The sequence below is a fragment of the Clavelina lepadiformis genome, chromosome 9 (genome assembly GCF_947623445.1).
Source record: "Clavelina lepadiformis chromosome 9, kaClaLepa1.1, whole genome shotgun sequence".
Taxonomy (NCBI): Eukaryota; Metazoa; Chordata; class Ascidiacea; order Aplousobranchia; family Clavelinidae; genus Clavelina; species Clavelina lepadiformis.
Window position 1 is genome coordinate 12,055,022 of NC_135248.1, and position 23,861 is coordinate 12,078,882.

Consider the following 23,861-nt stretch of genomic DNA (forward strand, 5'->3'; position numbering starts at 1 on the left):
AGAATTCATAACATGATAGAAGTATCTGCTTTATTTTTGCGAATTCATGATAATAAAGAGAACCACTGCCTGTGATGAAAAACTATGCGTTTGAAGATTCATTCATACTTTTCAGTTTTGCGGCAAAGCAAAGGTTAAAATCAATTGAATTGAAGTCAAAAAAGCAGAAAAACAGTGCATTTTTACACGACGTCAACAAATTTCTAATTAACCACAAATTCCATCGACATTCCTGTGAACGGCGTGATCGTCTCATCTTTGCTCATGTGATCACCGTGATAAACCATCCTGTATGTCCCACTAGTTTGATTTTGGGGGATTTCCCACTCGATCGTGACGTAGCTTTCTACGCTTGTGACGTTTGCAGCCGCAGGTTTTGGTTCAGCATAGATGAGACCCATTCGGCGTAGTTTACCTAGTAAACTATGTAGAAGAATTTTGTTAATTGCCGACTGTAACATTTGGTTTATCGCTATAGCAAATGGTCAGTGTCTGCCACTCGGTGACTACAGCCTTTGTGGCTGAAATTAGTCCAGTTTTTTTATATGATTTGTATAGGATAGATATAACAGATTTTACGACTGCATGTCGGTGTCAGCTGACGCTAGGGTTGGTTTTTGACCAGCAGCTGCGACTTACTTGTTATCGGTGCTTTTAGAGATAAAACTATCCATGACGTCACTGCTCTCTAAACCTTCCAGGAATTTTCCGTCTTCGTGCAGCGCCATTGCTCTGTCGAAGTCAAACCAAACTCCGGTGACGTCAGCTATGACGTCGAACAATGTGCTGAATAGAGTTAGATTAGTTGGGGGCTGGGGTACTTTTTCTTCCCAGTGGAATTTGGTTGACCAATCAGCGTCGGTATACACTGTCACCCAATCAGCGTCGTTCAATCGCTGAATCTCAAGGTAGGTTGAACCCAGCTGTGGAAGATGAAAGTTAAAGGTAAATGGTGGTGAAATATCATAATATTAAACGAATAACGACATTGCGGATATGGTTATACATTGCAGTTTCAAGAAGAAGTTTTGACAAATAAGAGGAAACCAAAACTCCAATATGAGGAGCAAAATCTTGTACTGTAGGCCTATGTGCATCTAATTAAAGCGTGTTGTGCTAAAGTGAGTGATAGCGTGCAACCAAGCTTATAGACTCTAACACGTTATGTCTTATAATTAAACATCTACATATTAACCTTCATGTTGTGACGTGGATTAGCTCCGTAGAACTTTGTCCTCACTACGTCACCTTTGGTATAAGAAACGTTGACGTTATCTATGACGTCACCAAATTTTACCCCGGTTGGCACAGAATCGGGGGCGGCGACTTCTACAAATCTACTCGTGTTGGCCGGGTTTGATTCCGGAAAGGGTCCGGGGTCGACGCTGTCTGAAACATTTTTCATGATTGTTTTCACCACTGGTAACTTAAAGGCTTACTTGGTGATTTTTTGAAAACTCGTTCTGAGCATAATATTGTTCACCAGCTTTGTAAAGTGCCATAAGGATTAGCATTGAGTTTTGTACTTCAATAGGGTTAGTTTACATTGAAACACTGTAAGTACGATCTTAGTCGATTTCCTTGCATAAACTACCTGTTACGCCAGTGGCAAGAGCTTCCACCAAGTCTTTGTACTTTTGCTGATAAACTTGAAACGTGTGAGGACCGTGAATGGTAGAAGCAGCCTCGTACCTCTGTGCAGCATATTCTTCAGGAGTGGTTATGTAGTGTACGTAGACGTTTGATAATCCTGCTATTACCACCTATAAAATGTGTCTACGTATGTGATACAGTATATCTTCAAACGTTTCGCCTACACGGTTGGTGAGTTTATAACGTGTTTCACAAAGGGTGTCATACAAGAATTACTTTTAAAATCTGTCTCAAAGTCTTGCAAAGTTAATTTGTTTTTGTGAGTAGTGGGCTGCCAAACAATCATAGAGGCAGATTTTCAAATTAACTTATTCATTGACATCTTAACCTAGAACCTTTGTATTCTCAGGCATTCCCATCTCCACCGCTTGTTTCTTTATGGTTTCCTTGAATCTTCTTCCAGCCATCGTAGAAAACTCGCCGGGTACTGCGGCTATGATCAGTTGGCCTATTTTCAGCATTTGTATGTCCAGTATGCTAGGGTGCCACTCGCGTGGTTTGTCCATATCTATAATGAATTTACAAGTAAAAGTAGCCGGTAAATAGTTTGTTATGCTCGCAATTTTCAATCGTTTCGTGAAACATCTGACACAATGCTTTTAATTTCTAATATCGATAGACCAGCATTTAAACAAATCTTTCTCGCGGAAAAAGTTAGTCTTTATTTTGAAAATTTTCAAAAAGTTTCAGCTAAAGCAAAACCCCGCCATTCACTAACGCGGAAAACCGGCATGTTACGGTATCAACTTACACCCAGTTGGAAGAAGAACTGGTTTCTTTCCGTGACAATCGTAATAGGCGTCAGGTGGCGGTATTGTGCACACAATACCAACAATAATGTCACGAATTCTATTCCAGAATGCGGTCCCCCTCGTCATTCCTTGCGTAAAGTCAAAAGCTCCTGCCCCATCTGTAGTTCCGGCGGCAAAACTGCTCGAAAATCACGATTTTACTTAAACCGTTAAAACTTTAAACCAACATGGTTGTCTCTGTGTTTCTCATGGTTCCGTGGGTAAGTCACCAGACAGTTAATGTAACTAATAGCTAAAGTTTCATTTACCTATAGCCCATTCCCGGGAGACACGTAGACACTGTTGTTCCGTCATCCAATGTAACTGTGACGTCAGACATGTTGACGTATTGATGAACCCAACCAATCGGACCTTTTATGACATCAGTGGCACTGCGTCATTTACAACAAAACAGATGAGAGAAAAAACACATAATAAATCAATCGATAACCGTTGTCGATTGCCAAATCCTTGTATGAGCCAGCATCATACATGAAAATAGACCTTTCGAACCAGTTAAAATAATTCAAGAATATACAAACATGTTATAGCCTACTTGTCGTAAGCTGCTTGCGCGGCAGTTAGTTGCCTTCTAGCGATGATATCAGTCGAGTCAAACATGTTCTTGCCGGGACCAAGAGCCAAGCACTTTTGAGATCTACCGTCATTACAAGTTGATGTTTCAGCATCGCAAGGATCACCTGCGAAAGGAAGGCTGACTGCTTAAATATCCTTGGATGCGTTGTTTGTATTTATTAGATCGAAACCTATACCTTTCGCTCAAAGACGATTAATCTTTGTCATTTTTTAAGTGCAGTGCACATTTGCTGATTATAAAATCTAGTATTATAACTTTACTCGACGTTAAACAGGTAGGCTGTAGACTTAGAGGTATTCTTTGTTTGGTTAAAGATACCTGTGTCAGTGCATTTTGGTCCTTTGGTCCTCGGTGAAACGTCGCCTTGGTTAGATTGGGCAAAGGCAGCGATAAAACTTTCCTACAAACATCGAATTGTTAAGTTTTTTAAGTCGTTCTTATATATACCAGACAACCGATAATTCGGCATTATGACCATGCCTTCGTCATCTTGGCCGCTTTTGTAGTTTACTCACGGTTCCAGGAACTGTTTCATCTGGTTTTCTCATCGATCTTTCGAACAGGGTGGAAGCTCTTCCCTTGTTATCAGAGTTGATCAAAGTGTTCGTGAAGTTCATGTTGGTTGGATGAACGGGATACCAGGCTATCATGCCGAGTGGTTCACCTGCGCAAAGTGACCAAAACTGTTTTAATATGAGACATTATATACGGATAACTGGGGTCTTCACCCAAGTATTATTTGTGACTTCGTGTTATAAGCGGGGTTAAGTGTGAGAATGCCCCACCTTCAACAGTATCAAATCTCAAGACAATTTGCTCTTGTTCCGTGTCTCGACTGTACCTGTAGCAAATAACGCGATTGAAGACTGATTCATAGGACTAAGGCACTCAAAGCTATGAACGATGTCAAAAGCTGACCTGTCTCTTTCCTCCTGGGGATTGCGCAGATAAGAGGTTGGACTTCTGTTGATATTTCCTTCCTCCACCTCCGCGCTTCCTAGTTTTATCTTTGACAGTTGGAGGTTGGAATTGGCTTGTAGGGAAGTTTACAAAAAATTACAATATCTGTTTGAAAACTGTTCTCATGCAAAAAGCAGTCGAATTAAATAACTAGCTATATACAGTATCTTATAGTCGTTGAAATAACAGCATAAGAAGTTTATGAAATTTGTAACTGGTGTATTTTCTGAAACCCTTAAAATATAAAGAGAAAGTGTATTTTGCCAACAGCAAAGGCATCTTCAATATCTTATTTAGACAGAATCGTTTAGTTATAATGATTGATATTCTTCCTACCAACTTCAATGCTCTCGACTATGCCGTCAACAAATGCGTCTGTTGATTGTTTAACGTGACCCAATGAGGTGAACTCGAACAACAGATACTGGAAGAATCCGGCCGGACCCGAATGTGTGTGAGTACCGGATATTACGACGTTACGTTCTGTAAACCTGAGAATGACGTAAGATTCAGTGCAGTGTAAAAGCTGACTGAGCCAGAAGCATGTTGAATCCAAGTTAAAAGTTAAGAAGTATCAGTTTCGAAGCATCTCACATTTCTCCGTATTTTTCTTGTAATCGCTTGACCACTTCCAGCTTCACTAATTGTGACGCCATTCCAGCGTCAAAGCTGACGAAAGCAACACGTGACGTCTTCGTTTTATCGGCGATAACAAAAGCCCGACTATGCAGTCGGGTATGAAGTCCAGTGGCAATTTGTTCGGGATGTGCGTACCCCATCTAAATAGAGCTTGTTGTTACAACTCATCTATGCTTTAGGTTCGAGTGTTCAGCGTAGTTATTTTCTGGTGCCAATAAATAGCGATGCAATAGTTTTTTGTTTTTTTTTTGGCGGAGAAACAAAAACTTGGACCAAGTAAAGGACAGTTGTTCATGGAAGAAGACAAAGATACTTACCATATTGACTTGGACAATGGGCCCTGTGACGTCTTTTCTGGCAACACCGACGTAATATTCCTCCTGAAGTTCTTCCGTTTGAGTTGCTAAGTGTAATATGTTAAATTGATAAAGACTGCAAAGAAGAGGAAAATGAATTTCATGCTGGTTTACGTCATAGACTAGGTCACACTGCAACAATACTGTAATTCCAAGTGTAAGATATTTGTTGTTTAAGTTGAGCTAATCTTTTTCACCTTCTACGTTAAAAGATGACGACTGTCCCATGAAAGAAGTGATCTCTCCGACTTCATTCATATGATCACCGTGATAAACGATTCTGTATTGGCCAGGGTTTTGATTCACGGGAACTTCCCATTCGATGGTGACGTAGCTTTCTACACTTGTGGTATTAGCTTGGTAGTGTTGTGTTTCGTCATATATGACACTTTTTCGTCTCATTTCCGCCCAAAATCTGAAACCAAAACCCATTTATGCCATTTATTCAGTAATTATAATTATGACAGCTTAAAATATAAGTTAACTTAAACTTGTATTTAAAACTGATGTCACGTTTTATTCAAAATTTTACTACAATTCTGAACAAAAACGAAAGTGATTTACCATCAGTCGTATATCTAATTATTATTGAAATGTAATTACTTGTCCTTATTTTTGTCAGACCAAGTCTTTGTTTCGTCATTAAACAGCATTTTTTCCTCATAAAGCTCCATTGCGCGATCTAAGTCGAAACGAATTCCTGTAAGCTCGGCTATTACGTCAAAGAGCGCTGAAAAGAGTGTGACGTTGGATGCAGGTAGACTAGCGTTCTTTTCTTCCCATATCAGCTTTGTTGACCAATCAGCGTCCGTTGCTATTGTGACCCATTTTCCGTTGACCATTTGTTGAACTTCCAAATAAGTGGACCCTAGCTGTACAATATAGTTGTTACCGGCCTTTTTCTAGTGCTGGTTCGAAGGAACCTGCAGTTAACTGTCGGATTGTATTTCATAAAATGGTAAAAACTAGCCACGCCTACACAGCAATACAGGCATCGGTAGAATGACACACGTTCGACAACGAGCAAGGCGCAATCACAATTATCAGTGCTACTGGCCGAAGGCAGAAAATGCAAAGGCGCGTCAAACCAAGCAGAAAACAACCTAACATAATTAACGTAAAATTTAAAGACGTTTCTGGTCAATTTTTGTGGTTTACTCTTTTATTGTAAAAAGTTCAAAGTAAAAAGTTATTGTATTACTTTCATGTTGTGTCTTGGATTTGCTCCGTAAAACTTCACTTTTGCCACGTCACCTTCTTTGTACGTCACGTTTACGTCATCTATCACGTCACCAAACTGCACACCAGGCGGAATTGAATCTGGTGCTGCAACTGGGGCCAGTCTGCTCGAGTTTGCTGGGTTACTTTCCGGTTTGGGGCCCGGTTCAATTTCGTCTGGCAAAATAATTTCTAGCTTTACTTCTGATCAAGCATTCTATGGTATTTTTGGATTCATTTATACAAAAGGTTTAAATTTTACAAATTACTTTAGAAATACTTTTCAACCTTGAGTTCCCTTTGCCAGCGCTCGAATCAAGTTTTTAAATTTGTTCTGATAAACTTGAAACGTGTGAGGACCGTGAATGGTAGAAGCAGCCTCGTACCTCTGCGCTGCATATTCTTCAGGAGTGGTTATGTAGTGTACGTAGACGTTTGATAATCCTGCTATTACCACCTATAAAATGTGTTTACGTATGTGAAATATCTTCGAACGTTTCACCTACACGGTTGGTGAGTTTTTAACGCGTTTCACAAAGGGTATCATACAAGAATAACTTTAAAATCTGTTTCAAAGTCTTGCAAAGTTAATTTGTTTTTGTGAGTAGTGGGCTGCCAAACAATCATAGAGGCAGATTTTCAAATTAACTTATTCATTGACATCTTAACCTAGAACCTTTGTATTCTCTGGCATTCCCATTTCCACCGCTTGTTTCTTTATAGTTTCCTTGAATCTTCTTCCAGCCATCGTAGAAAACTCGCCGGGTACTGCGGCTATGATCAGCTGGCCTATTTTCAGCATTTGAATGTCCAGTATGCTAGGGTGCCACTCGCGTGGTTTGTCCATATCTATAATGAATTTACAAGTAAAAGTAGTTGGTAAACAGTTTTTTATGCTCACAATTTTCAATCGTTTCATGAAACATCTGAAACAATGTTTTTAATTTCTAATATCGATAGACCAGCATTTAAACAAATGTTTCTCGCGAAAAAAGGTTAGTCTTTATTTTGAAAATTTTAAAGAACATTCAACTAAAGCAAAACGCCGTCAATCACTAACGCGGAAAACCGGCATGTTACGATATCAACTTACACCCAGTTGGAAGAAGAACTGGTTTCTTTCCGTGACAATCGTAATAGGCGTCAGGTGGCGGTACTGTGCACACAATACCAACGATAATGTCACGAATTGTATTCCAGAATGCGGTCCCCCTCGTCATTCCTTGCGTAAAGTCAAAAGCTCCTGCCCCATCTGTAGTGCCGGCGGCAAAACTGCTCGAAAATCACGAGTTTACTTAAAACGTTAAAACTTTAAACCAACATGGTTGTCTCTCTCGTGGTTCCGTGGGTAAGTCACCATACAGTTAATGTAACTTATACTTAAAGTTTCATTTACCTATATCCCATTCCCGGAGCACACGTAGACACTGTTGTTCCGTCATCCAATGTAACTGTGACGTCAGACATGTTGACGTATTGATGAACCCAACCAATCGGACCTTTTATGACATCAGTGGCACTGCGTCATTTACAACAAAACAGATGAGAGAAAAAACACATAATAAATCAATCGATAACCGTTGTCGATTGCCAAATCCTTGTATGAGCCAGCATCATACATGAAAATAGACCTTTCGAACCAGTTAAAATAATTCAAGAATATACAAACATGTTATAGCCTACTTGTCGTAAGCTGCTTGCGCGGCAGTTAGTTGCCTTCTAGCGATGATATCAGTCGAGTCAAACATGTTCTTGCCGGGACCAAGAGCCAAGCACTTTTGAGATCTACCGTCATTACAAGTTGATGTTTCAGCATCGCAAGGATCACCTGCGAAAGGAAGGCTGACTGCTTAAATATCCTTGGATGCGTTGTTTGTATTTATTAGATCGAAACCTATACCTTTCGCTCAAAGACGATTAATCTTTGTCATTTTTTAAGTGCAGTGCACATTTGCTGATTATAAAATCTAGTATTATAACTTTACTCGACGTTAAACAGGTAGGCTGTAGACTTAGAGGTATTCTTTGTTTGGTTAAAGATACCTGTGTCAATGCATTTTGGTCCTTTGGTCCTCGGTGAAACGTCGCCTTGGTTAGATTGGGCAAAGGCAGCGATAAAACTTTCCTACAAACATCGAATTGTTAAGTTTTTTAAGTCGTTCTTATATATACCAGACAACCGATAATTCGGCATTATGACGATGCCTTCGTCATCTTGGCCGCTTTTGTAGTTTACTCACGGTTCCAGGAACTGTTTCATCTGGTTTTCTCATCGATTTTTCGAACAGGGTGGAAGCTCTTCCCTTGTTATCAGAGTTGATCAAAGTGTTCGTGAAGTTCATGTTGGTTGGATGAACGGGATACCAGGCTATCATGCCGAGTGGTTCACCTGCGCAAAGTGACCAAAACTGTTTTAATATGAGACATTATAAACGGATAACTGGGGTCTTCACCCAAGTATTATTTGTGACTTCGTGTTATAAGCGGGGTTAGGTGTGAGAATGCCCCACCTTCAACAGTATCAAATCTCAAGACAATTTGCTCTTGTTCCGTGTCTCGACTGTACCTGTAGCAAATAACGCGATTGAAGACTGATTCATAGGACTAAGGCACTCAAAGCTATGAACGATGTCAAAAGCTGACCTGTCTCTTTCCTCCTGGGGATTGCGCAGATAAGAGGTTGGACTTCTGTTGATATTTCCTTCCTCCACCTCCGCGCTTCCTAGTTTTATCTTTGACAGTTGGAGGTTGGAATTGGCTTGTAGGGAAGATTACAAAAAATTACAATATCTGTTTGAAAACTGTTCTCATGCAAAAAGCAGTCGAATTAAATAACTAGCTATATACAGTATCTTATAGTCGTTGAAATAACAGCATAAGAAGTTTATGAAATTTGTAACTGGTGTATTTTCTGAAACCCTTAAAATATAAAGAGAAAGTGTATTTTGCCAACAAAGGCATCTTCAATATCTTATTTCGACAGAATCGTTTATCTATAGTGAATGATATTCTTCCTACCAACTTCTATGCTCTCGACTATGCCGTCAACAAATGCGTCTGTTGATTGTTTAACGTGACCCAATGAGGTGAACTCGAACAACAGATACTGGAAGAATCCGGCCGGACCCGAATGTGTGTGAGTACCGGATATTACGACGTTACGTTCTGTAAACCTGAGAATGACGTAAGATTCAGTGCAGTGTAAAAGCTGACTGAGCCAGAAGCATGTTGAATCCAAGTTAAAAGTTAAGAAGTATCAGTTTCGAAGCATCTCACATTTCTCCGTATTTTTCTTGTAATCGCTTGACCACTTCCAGCTTCACTAATTGTGACGCCATTCCAGCGTCAAAGCTGACGAAAGCAACACGTGACGTCTTCGTTTTATCGGCGATAACAAAAGCCCGACTATGCAGTCGGGTATGAAGTCCAGTGGCAATTTGTTCGGGATGTGCGTACCCCATCTAAATAGAGCTTGTTGTTACAACTCATCTATGCTTTAGGTTCGAGTGTTCAGCGTAGTTATTTTCTGGTGCCAATAAATAGCGATGCAATAGTTTTTTGTTTTTTTTTGGCGGAGAAACAAAAACTTGGACCAAGTAAAGGACAGTTGTTCATGGAAGAAGACAAAGATACTTACCATATTGACTTGGACAATGGGCCCTGTGACGTCTTTTCTGGCAACACCGACGTAATATTCCTCCTGAAGTTCTTCCGTTTGAGTTGCTAAGTGTAATATGTTAAATTGATAAAGACTGCAAAGAAGAGGAAAATGAATTTCATGCTGGTTTACGTCATAGACTAGGTCACACTGCAACAATACTGTAATTCCAAGTGTAAGATATTTGTTGTTTAAGTTGAGCTAATCTTTTTCACCTTCTACGTTAAAAGATGACGACTGTCCCATGAAAGAAGTGATCTCTCCGACTTCATTCATATGATCACCGTGATAAACGATTCTGTATTGGCCAGGGTTTTGATTCACGGGAACTTCCCATTCGATGGTGACGTAGCTTTCTACACTTGTGGTATTAGCTTGGTAGTGTTGTGTTTCGTCATATATGACACTTTTTCGTCTCATTTCCGCCCAAAATCTGAAACCAAAAACCCATTTATGCCATTTATTCAGTAATTATAATTATGACAGCTTAAAATATAAGTTAACTTAAACTTGTATTTAAAACTGATGTCACGTTTTATTCAAAATTTTACTACAATTCTGAACAAAAACGAAAGTGATTTACCATCAGTCGTATATTTAATTATTATTGAAATGTAATTACTTGTCCTTATCTTTGTCAGACCAAGTCTTTGTTTCGTCATTAAACAGCATTTTTTCCTCATAAAGCTCCATTGCGCGATCTAAGTCGAAACGAATTCCTGTAAACTCGGCTATGACGTCAAAGAGCGCTGAAAAGAGTGTGACGTTGGATGCAGGTAGACTAGCGTTCTTTTCTTCCCATATCAGCTTTGTTGACCAATCAGCGTCTGTTGCTATTGTGACCCATTTTCCATTGACCATTTGTTGGACTTCCAAATAAGTGGACCCTAGCTGTACAATATAGTTGTTACCGGCCTTTGTCTAGTGCTGGTTTGAAGGGACCTGCAGTTAACTGTCGGATTGTATTTCATAAAATGGGAAAAACTAGCCACGTCTACACAGCAGTACAGGCATCGGTAGAATGACACACGTTCGACAACGGGCAAGGCGCAATCACAATTATCAGTGCTACTGGCCGAAGGCAGAAAATACAAAGGCACGTCAAACCGAGCAGAAAACAACCTAACATAGTTAAGGTAAAATTTAAAAACGCTTCTGGTCAATTTTTGTGGTTTACTCTTTTGTTGTAAAAGGTTTTTATTACTTTCATGTTGTGTCTTGGATTTGCTCCGTAAAACTTCACTCTTGCCACGTCACCTTCTTTGTACGTCACGTTTACGTCATCTATCACATCACCAAACTGCACACCAGGCGGAATTGAATCGGGTGCTGCAACTGGGGCCAGTCTGCTCGAGTTTGCTGGGTTACTTTCCGGTTTGGGGCCCGGTTCAATTTCGTCTGGCAAAATGATTTCTAGCTTTACTTCCGATCAAGCATTCTAAGGTATTTTTGGACCTATTTATACAAAAGGTTTAAATTTTACAAATTACTTTAGAAATACTTTTCAACCTTGAGTTCCCTTTGCCAGCGCTTGAATCAAGTTTTTAAATTTGTTCTGATAAACTTGAAACGTGTGAGGACCATGAATGGTAGAAGCAGCCTCGTACCTCTGTGCAGCATATTCTTCAGGAGTGGTTATGTAGTGTACGTAGACGTTTGATAATCCTGCTATTACCACCTATAAAATGTGCCTTGTGTACAGTTTATGTTGTGCTGAAAACTGAAAGACGCTTTGAAAGTTTCCTCATATTGGAAATATAATTTTTACCGGGCCATTACCTTTGGATTTTCTGCCATTCCTAACCCCTCGGACTCATTTTCGATCATCTCTCGCAGTCTCCTGCCGGCCATTGTTGAAAACTCGCCCGGGACAGCGGCGATAACTAACTGACCAATCCTCAGCAGCTGTAAGTCGACAATCTCCGGGTGCCATTGGTATGGCTTGTCCATGTCTGAAAGTTATACGGGTTTCATTGAGTTATGTCCTAAATGTAAACACAAATTCAAAACGTTGTGTAACTTCATTGTCATTTGAGAACCGAAAAGTAACGTACGAAAAGAAATTTTGCAGAGTGCTAGCTCCAGGGTTTAAAAAATTAGCATGAAAACTGCTTGAAGCGTAAGAATGTCTACTTACATCCGGTTGGAAGTAGAACTGGTTTTGGTTCGTGGCATGTATAATACTCCGCAGGTGGTTGTTCAGTGCAAATGAATCCTATCAAGAAGTCTCGCACTGAATCCCAAAACCTTGTACCATCGGTCATGCCTTGCGTGAAATCAAATGCACCGGACCCATCTGTGCAGCCAGCTGCAAAACTGGAAAAGGTTACAGTTTAATTTTGAGTTAAAATGTAAAAGAATTAAACGGAGTTGAAGTTGAACAGCTATATGGGTCTTAACGGTATCAGCAATGTAAGTTAACAACAAGTTGGATATTTCTCTCGATTGATTTATTATTGGTGTATATTATACTCTTACCTGTATCCCAATCCAGGCTTACAAGTAGAAACGGTGCTGCCGTCATCCAACGTCGTCGTGACGTCAGACATGTTGACGTATTGATGAATCCAACTTACAGGACCCCTTACGACTTCGTTTGCGCTGTTATAAATAAATCATTTATGATGCAGAAATTTTATCGCAAAGAAATATCATATCGTAGCTGGTCACCGCACAAAGGTTTTCTGCTGCTAAGAATTATACCAAAAAGATATTTGTAATTACTTAAATACCAATAATATGTACACACATTTTTAAGAGAAATTATTTATAAAAAAATGTAAGTTTATATGTTTTTTTTATGTAAAGTGAGGAAGCTCCTGTGTTCGGAGTTTGGCCAATTCAATGCTAAGAATTATTTTTCCTTTGTCTCGTGCACAATTGTTCGTTTTTTTGTAAACTTTGTAGTTAGCTCCAATGTCTTGGTTTTTTTGTCGAAATGCCTAATTTAGCCTCTGTCCAGTGTACTTTGGTTTATTTAAAATAGGTTCATGTGTTCATAAATTACAAAAATCTAAAAGAAATTTACTTTATAAAATTTGTTTTGCCTATTTATAATAAAAGCTAAAGTTAACTCAGTCTACCCAAAAGAAGAAACTGGAAGCTCCAACCCAAATTTTCTCACCAAAAATGGTTGTAGGGCTATATGGAAATGATGGGTATGAGATTTTTACATCACAAAATAGTGACTCACCTAACGTAGGCCGACTGAGCAGCTGCTAGTTGTCTTTTGGCAATTATATCTGTAGACTCAAACATGTCTTTGCCTGGGCCAAAGCCGATGCAATTCTGAGCTTTCCCGCTGCACGTGGAAGTTTCAGCATCACATTGTTCGCCTGTTGGTGGCAGCAAAGCAAAAATTACTTCCTGATTTATTGGTAATAAAACTAATAACTTACAGGCTATTAAATGTTGAGAACAATATTAATTAATCTTTTTACATTTTTACCTGTGTCAATGCATATTGGGCCTTTGGTGCGTGGAGATACATCTCCTTGATTAGACTGAGCGAATGCAGCAACAAAACCTTCCTGTAAAAGACAAGACGAGAAAACTTTAATGTTTTTTGTTTGTTTTCCGGTATGACGTAGCAAACGATACAAAGGCATCAGAAAGTTTAAATTGACCACTTTACTTACGGTTCCAGGAACTGTTTCATCTGGTTTTCTCATCGATCTTTCGAACAGGGTGGAAGCTCTTCCCTTGTTATCGGAGTTGATCAAAGTGTTCGTGAAGTTCATGTTGGTTGGATGGACGGGATACCAGGCTATCATGCCGAGTGGTTTACCTGCGCAAAGTGATTGGAACAAAAAGCTAGCATCGCATTGTTGTTGAATAGTCTAGAAATGCATCCTTTTAGGAAGATTTTGATTAACTTAAAGCATTCTTTGGGTATTTCGAAACTTTCTTTACCTTCTGTAGTGTCGAATCGAAGCAAAACTTGTTCTTGTTCAGTGTCTTTGGTGTATCTAAAAATTCAAGTCGCCAAAGTCTTTGTTTATTAACAGCAAAGGTCATGGATTGGATTTGGATTAGAACTATCTCAAGTAGTTCAGTAGATATAGGCTAGTTAACTGTCATTTTTCACAATGGATTTTTATGAAAAAGTCAAGGTGTTGCTGCATTTTAAACCTGTCTCTTTCCTCTTGTGGATTGCGCAGGTAAGAAGTTGGACTTCTGTTGATGTTTCCTTCATCCACTTCTGCGCTTCCTAGCTTTATTGTGGCTTCTTTTAGGTTGGAGTTTGCTGACAGATTGTGTAAATTATACAAATCGATTAGCAGCAAATAAACATTTTCAAAAAGGATCGTTTCTAGCTGTTTACAAATGCTACCGTGACTTCAGAGGTACCGTCGTACGGTGAACCTAGGACTAGAATACTGTCCAGATAGACTTACCCTGAACAATGCTTTCGTATATTCCATCGATGAATGCGTCAGTTGATTGCTGGACATGACCGAGCGATGTTACTTCGAACAACAAATACTGGAAGAATCCTGCCGGACCCGAATGTGTGTGAGTACCAGATATGACGACGTTTTGTTCCGTAAAACTGGAAGAAATGATAATCTAAATCTACTACAGTTTTTGAAACGTAATAAAAATGACTGAAGCTGTTTTATATAAAAATAACACGTTTCTTGTTTATTTTGATTGTCTTAACCAATGGCATATTATTATTGGACTGTAATAGATTAACCGTAACAGCTTAACCGTTTAACCGGACTGTAATATATATATACCTATCTTTATATAGTATCTCTTTATCTCTAAATATATATATATATATATATATATATATGTATGTACATATACTGTATATATATATACATGTATCTTTTTCATCTCACGTGCTGCCATATTTTTCTTTAAGACGCTTCACTACTTCCAGCTTGATCAGCTGTGACGTCATTCCCCCGTCAAAGCTCACAAAAGCAACGCGTGACGTCATGTTTTCATCGGCAATGACAAATGCTCGACTGTACAATCGCGTGTGTAATCCAGTTGCTTTTTGCTCTGGATGAGCGTATCCCATCTTTGTAACAAAATGTTTTGTAAAAATGGGTTTCTGATCGATCAGAACCTTGTGTCATTAAAGAATTGAAATTGAAAAGGTTTAACAGAGGAGGCCTCGGGCTTAGGTTTAGGTCTACGTAGGTAGACGGTATTTAGATCTACGATACAAAACGATTTATATATTGGTTCCATTCCATGCGATATTCCTTCAAAGCAGAAATAAAGCGATTTTTTCAAATTGCTTTACAGGAAAGTACGTTTCAAGTGTGAAGCTCAACAAGTTACGAGTTCTATTGTGGTTAGGTTAGCTAAGACGTTTTACCGCCAATCTACTGACTCCATGCAGTTATGAGATAGGCGCTTTTCCCAAAAAATACGTCCTACACATCAAATGCACAAATCAAATAAAACACCTGACCCGGTGTACCTTAACTACCATTACAGTGGGTTTTCACCAGACAGTAAATGATATAGTTTGATACAGCCAGTGATTTATTCCTGAAAGAAGATGCGGGGATTCGCTGGCAAGTAGGTGCGGTATTGTATCCAAATGTATAAAAAAACGGGGATAAAATGACACAAAGAAAGAAAAACTAAGGGATCGCGGCCCCCAAAATGTGGAGGGTCCGGCGATCCCCTCCAATACACCACTAGATATAGCGGAATAGGCTCCGCAGCAAGCATTCAGTATTGAGGAGAAATATCCAGTGTAGTTTGGTAATGTGGGACCTCCAGGGAGAAATATCCAGTGTAGTTTGGTAATGTGGGACCTCCCCCGCTTTATAAACGTTTTGCTAGTGTACAACTCAACATTAACATTAGCATACCATGTTCACTTGTACAATAGGGCCTGTGACGTCAGTCCGCCCCACACCAACGTAATAACGTTCTGTGAGATTTAGTGGAGTTCCTGTGGTGGATGGTGAGGTCTTTGTGGTGGTTGGTGAAATTTTAGTGGGGTTTGGTTCAGTTACAACTTCTGCAAATAAGGTTTAGATACGTCCAGATCGTTCGTTTACTCTCAAATTGCACAAATAAAGAGTTTGTACAGAATTTCTTGGGCCTACAGGCCAGCCGACATTAATATCACGCCACCAGCAGCAAGTCGACATTAACAAAACACATTGCATATAACACATTGCGATAACTAGCTATCAGTTTGTTAGCAGTAGTCAATCACTTGTAATAAATATTTTACCATACCTTTTTCGTTCCCAGGGTGATTGGCGTAAATACCAACCGTTACTCCAATTGTAACAATGATGGCGATTGTCAGAATTAGTAAGAAAATTTTCCACCCAATTGCTTTCTTTCGGGAAACGGATTTTCCATCACCTTCTAAACCCTGCTCGGTCGGTAAAAAAATCAATTATCAAGCACAGTAGTTGGCCAAAGCATGTATAGCTTCGGCTTTCTGGTTCAGCTCAAATTCAATCCAAGGAGACATTAACACGCGTTTATTGAAGTATACCACTTTTTTTTCTTGGTTGTCGTCTTTCGTCTTTACGGCGATTTCTTTGCTAAAACTTGTCTCAGAACTCATTTTAGAGCTTAGTTTCTTAGGTTAATGAACTGTCTTCTATCTATTTTACTCAGCTCTTTTCTCTAGAACAATAATAATTTAGTTACAAAATATCCAAAGCTGCAACGGTCTAAGAGTGTGCTTTAAAAACGCGATTTAACTGAGATTTTATCACTTAAAAAAATCTATGTGCCTTGATATCTTTTACAAAAGCTTCTGATAAATCGACGTAATAACAACAACAGCACTTTGTAAAAGCTAACTATTACACTGATATAAATTAATCATTTACCTGGTCGTGGGCTTTCCACGCATAATTCAGTGATTAACAAATACCTTTATCTTGATGCAGGGCACTAAAACAATGCAAACATCACACAACTTTATTCACGCAGCAGAAACAGACCTTCGTCCTATAACGCTGTATTGACAGTCAGATGCTATAGATATTCTGTATCACAGTTAATTTAACTTATAACACTTTCTAAATTTCATAACGTTTTTCATGTAAAACTTTAGTAGAAACTTTTCAACAGTAGGTAAAGTAAGGTAGGCCGCTCCGCCACTACTGAGTTGCAACAGATGGTTGTGTCACAAGGTAGTAGCCTATGTCTTACTTGAGGTGTTCCTGCGATATGCATAGAGGAATTTATTTGCATAATAAATCAAAGTTTTATTTACCGCACTCGCTTTCACAGTAACGTTGATAGTTTGACAACAAAATTAAAAGAAATATACTCAATAGTGTAATATAGGTTTTGTATAGACAGAAATTTGATATAGGAAAATTTAAATTATTGCCTTGTTAAAAAGAAATCCAATTCATGCGATCAGTTAATAATAAACATGGGGAAGGAATTATACTCTAAAAGCAAATTTTCCCTAAGCAGCGAAAAGGGGGAAAATTAGCGAAATCTACAAATAACAGCATAAACATTTGAGGTCAAGTCGTCGTTAAATGATTAATTATTATCAAATTAAATCCATTTTAATTAGGCGGCTTGGACTTGAAATTGACTTGAATGACCGACAAAGCTGGTCACGGTTCCTGCTTGATCTTTGTGGTCTCCGTAATAGGTGATGCGGTACGTTCCGCTTGGCTGATCATCTGGAACCCACCAATCGATAGTCACGTGACTTTCGACAGTAGGAAGCTCTTTGAGTGAAAGCGTATTTGTCTTGTCTGCGTTGAAACGAAGCACGCCCAGTCTGGTCAGGTCCTGGATCGCCCTTGAAATTGATTGAAAACAAAAAAAATTAATGGCGAAAAACAATTCTCCAAGATTAGAGGAAAGATCGTGGTATAGCATCCTCGTCATCCAAGTGATGGGGAAGTCTTTAATGTTATGACACCCGGGATCTTTCAAGACACGAGTACACGAGAGTAGATATTCTAGTAAGCAAACACTATAAAGCACAGGTGATCTAGTGTATTCTATTCATCCACAAAACGTTGTGTCTGTTGTTGAAATAAAAATATATTTACCTGCTACGCCGGTTAATGATAACGCCGTCGTTGATCAGGTCGTTGAGGGATTCGGTAAGTTGAAATTCCCCTTCGTCGTAGAGTTGCATCGCCTTTTCATACTCAAAATGGATGTCAAATACGGAATGTATGATGTCAAAAATGGCGGTGATGACGTTTCTCTCCACAGCATTGCTCCCGCTCACTCCATCGTCCCATTGGAAGATTGTGCTCCAGTCGGTATCAACGTAGACTGTCTTCCAAGTAGTCTTGTTGACGAGTTGCTCCACGGCAAGATAAGTTGATTCGAGCTTGTTAAAATGATATTAATTAATATTAAATAAATAATAAATTAATATTAAATTAATAATAATAATTAAATTAATAATTAAATAATAATAATAAAATAAAATAATAAAATAAATAATAAAATTAATAATAAATTAATAATTAAATTAATAATAATAAATTAATAATAAATTAATAAATCAATATTAATATTAGTTAAAAGTTAGTTAATTAAAGAACGTCTTAGGAAACTAGTGTAGGGTTATATGCAGCCACTTTGCTTGTAAAAAGTAAGATTTTATTGGCGGTTGTAGCACTCCTGTAGGCTACTTCTGAGTAAAGTATCTTTTAATAGTCAGTTTTCGTTGAATACCTTTACATTTTTACCGGAGAATACTAAAAACACCTTTTCGTATAGGCTAGCTGCAGTATTGCAATATTTTCATCTAGCCTAATACCAGAAAAAAATAAATATCAGCAAACAGTTCCAAATAGAGTTGTTTTCTTGGTATATCACTTCATAATCGAAGTAACCAAACATTCTTATCACAGCTTTATTACAGATTGATCCAGTCGGTTTCACTTTTACCTTCATGTTATGTCTCGGGTTCGCCCCGTAAAAAGATACTGACGCCTTTTCTCCAGGCTTGTATGTTGAATTGACATCAGTAATGACGTCGCCAAAATTTTTCCCATCGGGCACTCTGTCCGGAAACGGAGGGGGAAGAAGCTGAATTTGTTCGCTCAAAATATTGTCGGGCGCCGGGCCTCTTGACACGTTGTCTGCAAATTGATTAATCACGTGAAGTCAGGATGTTTAGTTACGTCATAGCAACGAACAACTTTTGCTAATCATCTGGTATTCTTCCTAACTTTTATCGACCTACTTTATTACCAAAAACTCCGAAATTTTTTTGCATGTTTTTGTTCGTTACTTTAGAGTAAGTAAAATCTAAAACACATTCAACAATTCACCTTGTTTTGCAGTGACAAGTGGACCGACCAGGCTGCTGTAAGTTTGGTAATAAGCTTGGAAGGTGTGTGGGCCAAATATAGTGGAAGCACCTTCGTATCTCTGGGCTTCATATTCTTCCGGCGTGGTGATGTAGTGGGTGTAAACATTGGACAACCCAGCTAGAACAACCTGAAGAAATTTTGGATTTATTCATCTGCACGCAAGCCCTTGCACAGGGTATAAGACTATAAGGTATACAAAACTTGACACAAAAAGTTTATTAGAAATAATAACAAGGCTTTTTGACGGTAGGATTTCCCTGTTTCTTATGTCTTTAAAGGTCAACCAACTTACATCATAAAAATTAACTCGCACAAAACAAAATCAAAACAGATGAATGGAAAATACAATTCACCGGTTACAACAACAACAGCAATGATAAGTCTGGAACAATTCTGCAACCACCAATACAATACGACTTACTTTAGGGTTGTGGACACCAAATCTGATCGCTTCCTTCGCAATTGCATCCTTAATTCTTCTTCCTGCCATTGTTGTGAATTCTCCCGGTACAGCGATGATAATGAGTTGGCCAATCTTCAGCATCTGAACGTCGACTATATGCGGATGCCAGGCGTACGGCTTGTCCATGTCTAACAGAAAACAGTCAAGATAAATTAACAAAAGAAATTGTTCAAATATAAACGTCGGGTATGTAGAAAAATATTCCAATCACGAAATAAGAAACATACAAAACAAAAGTTAGCAACCGGACATTTACGAATATTTTACATCCAGGAAAGAAATATAACCGAGCTACTCAAAGTAGAAAAGTTGTATTAAATTAGCAAAATTTAAATCAGATTTAAACATTAAAATAGAAAATTCCACGTAAACTTACAACCAGTGGGCAGCAGCACTGGCTTTGGTCGATGGCAATCATAGTACTCGGTAGGTGGCGGTGTTGAGCACACAACTTTGACAATAATTTCATCACGGACGGTGTCCCAAAGAAACGTCCCCTCGGTCATGCTCTGGGTGAAGTCAAAAGCCCCTGGTCCGTCAGTGGTCCCGGCGGCAAAGCTGTAAAACCCACAGCTCATCACCACACCACTCCAAGTCTTCTGAAGATTAACTTTTCGGCCAAACCAGTTTGACAGAGATATCAGGCAAGCTTAAGTAATATACCTGTAACCCATTCCCGGTTTGCAAGTAGTCACTGTAGTACCGTCGTCAAGCTTAACAGTTGCTTTCGACATGTCGACGTATTGGTGTACCCAGCCTACTGAACCCTCCAGTTCGACTCCGGTCCTAGAAAGTGATGCATTATATGCGGCTAATTGTATAAAATTGTCGTTGAACATTAGTGGATTGCTTCCAACGCAATTAAAATGAATTCTACTGTATATCTACTTATGTGTGCAGAACATTTTCAATTTGTGCGCTTTTTATACCAAAATTATTTTGTTCATTGTCATTTGCTTAATCTGCCACCGACATCATATAAGCGTTTAAAAACAGTCAGCAAATGGCAAGTGACGTACTTGTTATATATAAGCTTGGATGTTTCGAACTGTCTGTTTGCGATGATGTCAGTGGAGTCAAACATGTCGACTCCAGGACCAAATCCATTACATTTCTGCACTCGCGGTGGGACACCGCAGGTAGATTTGGCAAAGTCGCAAGATTTACCTGGAAAATGGATAAATTCACGGTTAAACCGACACCAAAACACTTAACGATGTAACCAGGAAAAAGCGAGGTCGTTCTATTGTAAGCTATCGATCTAAAGATGGTGGTTTTACACGCAGAATACTGGACAGTAAACAATGCATCGTGACCAACGTTAAGTTTCTTTCTGGGAAACATTACATAATTAATAGAAAATTGACAAAATCCAAACCTGTGTCGACGCAAATCGGACCCTTAGTACGAGGTGAAACGTCTCCAAGATTTGCTGACGCAAATGCAGCAACAAACGACTCCTGTGATGTGACAATTCAAGTCATCGGCGTCATTACTTTTTTCATTATCTTACTTATCAAAAGCGGGTTTCTACTTACGTTTCCTGAAAGTTCTTCGCCGGGTTTCCGCATCATTTTTTCAAAAAGTGCGGAAGCTCTTCCCCTGTTATCGGAGCTGATGAGATGGTTGGAAAAGTTCATGCTTGTTCCGTGCACAGGGAACCACGTGAATGCCCCTATAGGTTGACCTGCATGGCGTATGGTAAACAGCATAAGAACATTTTACGAGATTGTAAGTTGTAGGTTTATCCGAAGTAGGTCAGAAAGAAACCGGGTTTATAATTCATGTTGTTCGTTCCAGTTTCACAGTTACTTTTAAGTTTACCGTTCGAAGCTTGGAATTTCAGCATTGTCATTTCCTGCTCGGTGTTGAAATTGTATCTATAAATAGTAACAAATCAAAATACTGTAAAGATAAGGCCTGACACAATACAATTAAAACAGGTCACTAGTTTGGGACTTACTTTTCTCTTTCACCTTCCGGGTCATGCAGGTACGCGCTTGGGCTTCTGTTGATATTTCCCTCCACTACGTCATCGGTGCCAACAAATAGTTTTCCCTCGCGCATGTTCGAATGAGCTTGAAAGAAGAATTGGAATTACGCGACATTTACAAGTCTAAGTTTTCGGGGAGATTTCGCTCAAAAACACGGAAGTAAAACTCGGCCACGTCAAGATTTTTGTTGTACGACTTCAAGTTGGCGCTCTGCAGCCACAACGCGCTTTCAAATATATTCTATAGACTCCCCAATATACTATGCCATTGTGACTCAGCAACGTGAAATTTGCCGTTGTACAGACTTAACTGCAATTACATAAACGTACCTTTGACAATACTGTCAAAGATTCCATTTATAAACGTATCAGTCGTTTCCTTGACTGCACCAAGAGATGTTACTTCAATCAGCAGGGTTTGGAAATACCCTGCGGGGCCGGAGTGACTATGAGTGCCAGATATGACCACGTTGCGTTCGTTGTACCTGGATAGTTTTACAAGAAAATGCAACAGGTATCATGAACTGTATGAGACAGAGCCATCGGTAGCTTAAAGCAAAACCGTACGGGTCCGTTCTGTAGCTTCCGCCGACCACGTTTTAAAACGTTATCAGCGGTCTTGGACAAACGTTTATCAAAAGTAATGTTTTAAATTATATTTGAGTGAGTTGAAATATAATTTCCTGACGCGGTTAATTATGATTCGTAAGCTACGATCAACCTGGCCTTATATAGGCTACTTACGTGTTGCCATATTTAGCCTGGAGTTTTTTGATCACCTCTAGTTTAACGATTTGAGACGCCATACCGTTGTCGACAGTGACGAAAACGACTCGCGACTTATTTTGAAGATCGCTGACTATAAAAGTCCTCGAGTAAAGTCTCTGATGAAGACCTTGAGCTATTTGACTCGGATTGGCGTAACCCATCTGTAATAAATGCCTTAAATTACGTCATGTTGGTTGACAGGATTACATTACATTGACGAATCCGGTTACCATATTGACTTGAACTATTGGACCAGTGACGTCAGTTCTTCCAACGCCAATCAAATAGTTTCCGGGTGTTGGTTCCGGTACTGTGTCGGGGTCAACAAGGTTGTCTTCAAGTTTACCTTGAAAATATATAAGTTTTCAGTGGTGTAATGAATTTCGAGTGTAATGTGGTGCGCTTAAGGTCCACTGCTACCTTTGGAAAATATATCCATGACACCAAACTCGTACCCAACAAAGAAGCAAGCCCCGGCGAGGATGGCAAGGAACAGAAAGCCAAAGACAAATCGAAAAGCCAAACTCGGTGTTGAAACAAATGTATCGACTTCCTGCATATTGACAAGATAATCTTACAGATGACATGAAGACGGTTTATGCCGTGCGCTGTATTATATTGTACAAAACATTGTTCGTTGTCGAAGCTATGTGCCAATTACTGTTTACTTAATCGTAAACAAATCAGAACCATCTTACCTTTTTCTTCCCCATGTTGGTGGTTAGTTAAAACAATTTGAAGGTGGAGTTGTTAAACGCAGTTGATACCCAGCAATCTAACCTACCGGAAGTACCTACAGTAGGAAGTTCGAAATGTAGAAATGTCAAATCTTGTTACACTTAGTCATGTGATATGTTACGTAATAATGTAAGTGATCACATCTCGAGCCCTGTATTTCACTACAACACGATCGCAGCAAAGTGTCGGTCGCTTAATTTCACGCTTTCTCGCTTCATGCCTGGAAGCGGAAAAACAAGCAAACAACTGAAAAGAAATAGCTGGCCCTACAATGCTTAAGCTTTAAGCTCATTGGCAAGTTGCGGAAATTGCACAATTGCTAACAGCAAGTAAACAGAGTGAACATTTATTACTCTCTCCATTTTGACTCTCCTATTATCATGAAAAACACTGCTAAAAACTTCAGCCACCACTGATTGAATTAGGTTTAGCGCGATATTTGTAGGCTAGTCCACAACAGCCAGCTTTAGTGGGGTATCAGTAGTTGATTTCATAAATTAAACTTCCGCGTTACAACCAGCGAAGCTTTCAAGCAATGCAACCACCACATGTGGAGGTTAAATAAACTAAGCTGGCCTATCTTCGTCCGTCTGACTACCACTAATTAGAACAAGCCAGCCACAACTGCTGTAGGCTGGTAAGCTACAAAACATGACCAAGCACATGCCTTCGAATTGATTACAGTAGCACTTGCCTATTTTCTACGAACAAGTGCTTC

At 39.2% G+C, this 23,861-nt stretch overlaps 2 protein-coding genes across 2 annotated transcripts; both read right to left on the minus strand.

The window, feature by feature from the left end:
* Positions 1 to 36: 36 nt before the first annotated feature.
* On the minus strand, positions 37 to 16,496 carry LOC143470441 (uncharacterized). Its single transcript, XM_076968578.1, has 47 exons — positions 16,361 to 16,496; positions 16,093 to 16,234; positions 15,717 to 15,868; positions 14,724 to 14,908; positions 14,271 to 14,425; positions 14,005 to 14,119; positions 13,786 to 13,841; positions 13,512 to 13,660; positions 13,322 to 13,403; positions 13,067 to 13,208; positions 12,352 to 12,474; positions 12,011 to 12,189; positions 11,653 to 11,825; positions 11,383 to 11,551; positions 11,078 to 11,271; positions 10,496 to 10,764; positions 10,089 to 10,306; positions 9,853 to 9,938; positions 9,492 to 9,676; positions 9,234 to 9,388; positions 8,859 to 8,973; positions 8,726 to 8,781; positions 8,456 to 8,604; positions 8,259 to 8,340; positions 7,899 to 8,043; positions 7,612 to 7,734; positions 7,309 to 7,487; positions 6,892 to 7,064; positions 6,504 to 6,672; positions 6,199 to 6,392; positions 5,601 to 5,869; positions 5,195 to 5,412; positions 4,959 to 5,044; positions 4,597 to 4,781; positions 4,339 to 4,493; positions 3,961 to 4,075; positions 3,828 to 3,883; positions 3,558 to 3,706; positions 3,361 to 3,442; positions 3,001 to 3,145; positions 2,714 to 2,836; positions 2,405 to 2,583; positions 1,989 to 2,161; positions 1,595 to 1,763; positions 1,196 to 1,389; positions 640 to 923; positions 37 to 423 (listed from the first exon to the last, which is right to left on the minus strand). Exons 1-47 carry the CDS (start codon positions 16,430 to 16,432, stop codon positions 204 to 206), a joined length of 7,188 nt encoding a protein of 2,395 aa, XP_076824693.1. The 5' UTR covers positions 16,433 to 16,496; the 3' UTR covers positions 37 to 203.
* A 546-nt stretch (positions 16,497 to 17,042) lies between these two features.
* Positions 17,043 to 23,202, minus strand: LOC143470946 (putative neutral ceramidase C). Its single transcript, XM_076969244.1, has 17 exons — positions 23,104 to 23,202; positions 22,826 to 22,958; positions 22,636 to 22,751; positions 22,382 to 22,566; positions 21,968 to 22,122; positions 21,608 to 21,722; positions 21,469 to 21,524; positions 21,183 to 21,331; positions 21,023 to 21,104; positions 20,664 to 20,811; positions 20,308 to 20,430; positions 20,021 to 20,202; positions 19,603 to 19,772; positions 19,140 to 19,308; positions 18,754 to 18,947; positions 17,898 to 18,187; positions 17,043 to 17,641 (listed from the first exon to the last, which is right to left on the minus strand). Exons 1-17 carry the CDS (start codon positions 23,116 to 23,118, stop codon positions 17,404 to 17,406), a joined length of 2,520 nt encoding a protein of 839 aa, XP_076825359.1. The 5' UTR covers positions 23,119 to 23,202; the 3' UTR covers positions 17,043 to 17,403.
* Between the last annotated feature and the right edge of the window lie 659 nt (positions 23,203 to 23,861).

Bases quoted from the DNA above. Each gene is read 5' to 3' on its own strand.
- LOC143470946 (XM_076969244.1), bottom strand. The intron at 22,752-22,825 runs GTAGCAGTGGAC...TATATTTTCAAG, and splicing joins CATGGATATATTTTCCAAAG to GTAAACTTGAAGACAACCTT. The intron at 18,948-19,139 runs GTGAATTGTTGA...ATCAATTTGCAG, and splicing joins ACTTGTCACTGCAAAACAAG to ACAACGTGTCAAGAGGCCCG.
- LOC143470441 (XM_076968578.1), bottom strand. From the start codon at position 16,432: ATGAGTTCTGAGACAAGTTTTAGCAAAGAAATCGCCGTAAAGACGAAA. The intron at 14,120-14,270 runs GTAAGTCTATCT...ACAATCTGTCAG, and splicing joins ATACGAAAGCATTGTTCAGG to CAAACTCCAACCTAAAAGAA. The intron at 2,162-2,404 runs GTAAGTTGATAC...AATTCATTATAG, and splicing joins AGTTCTTCTTCCAACTGGGT to ATATGGACAAACCACGCGAG.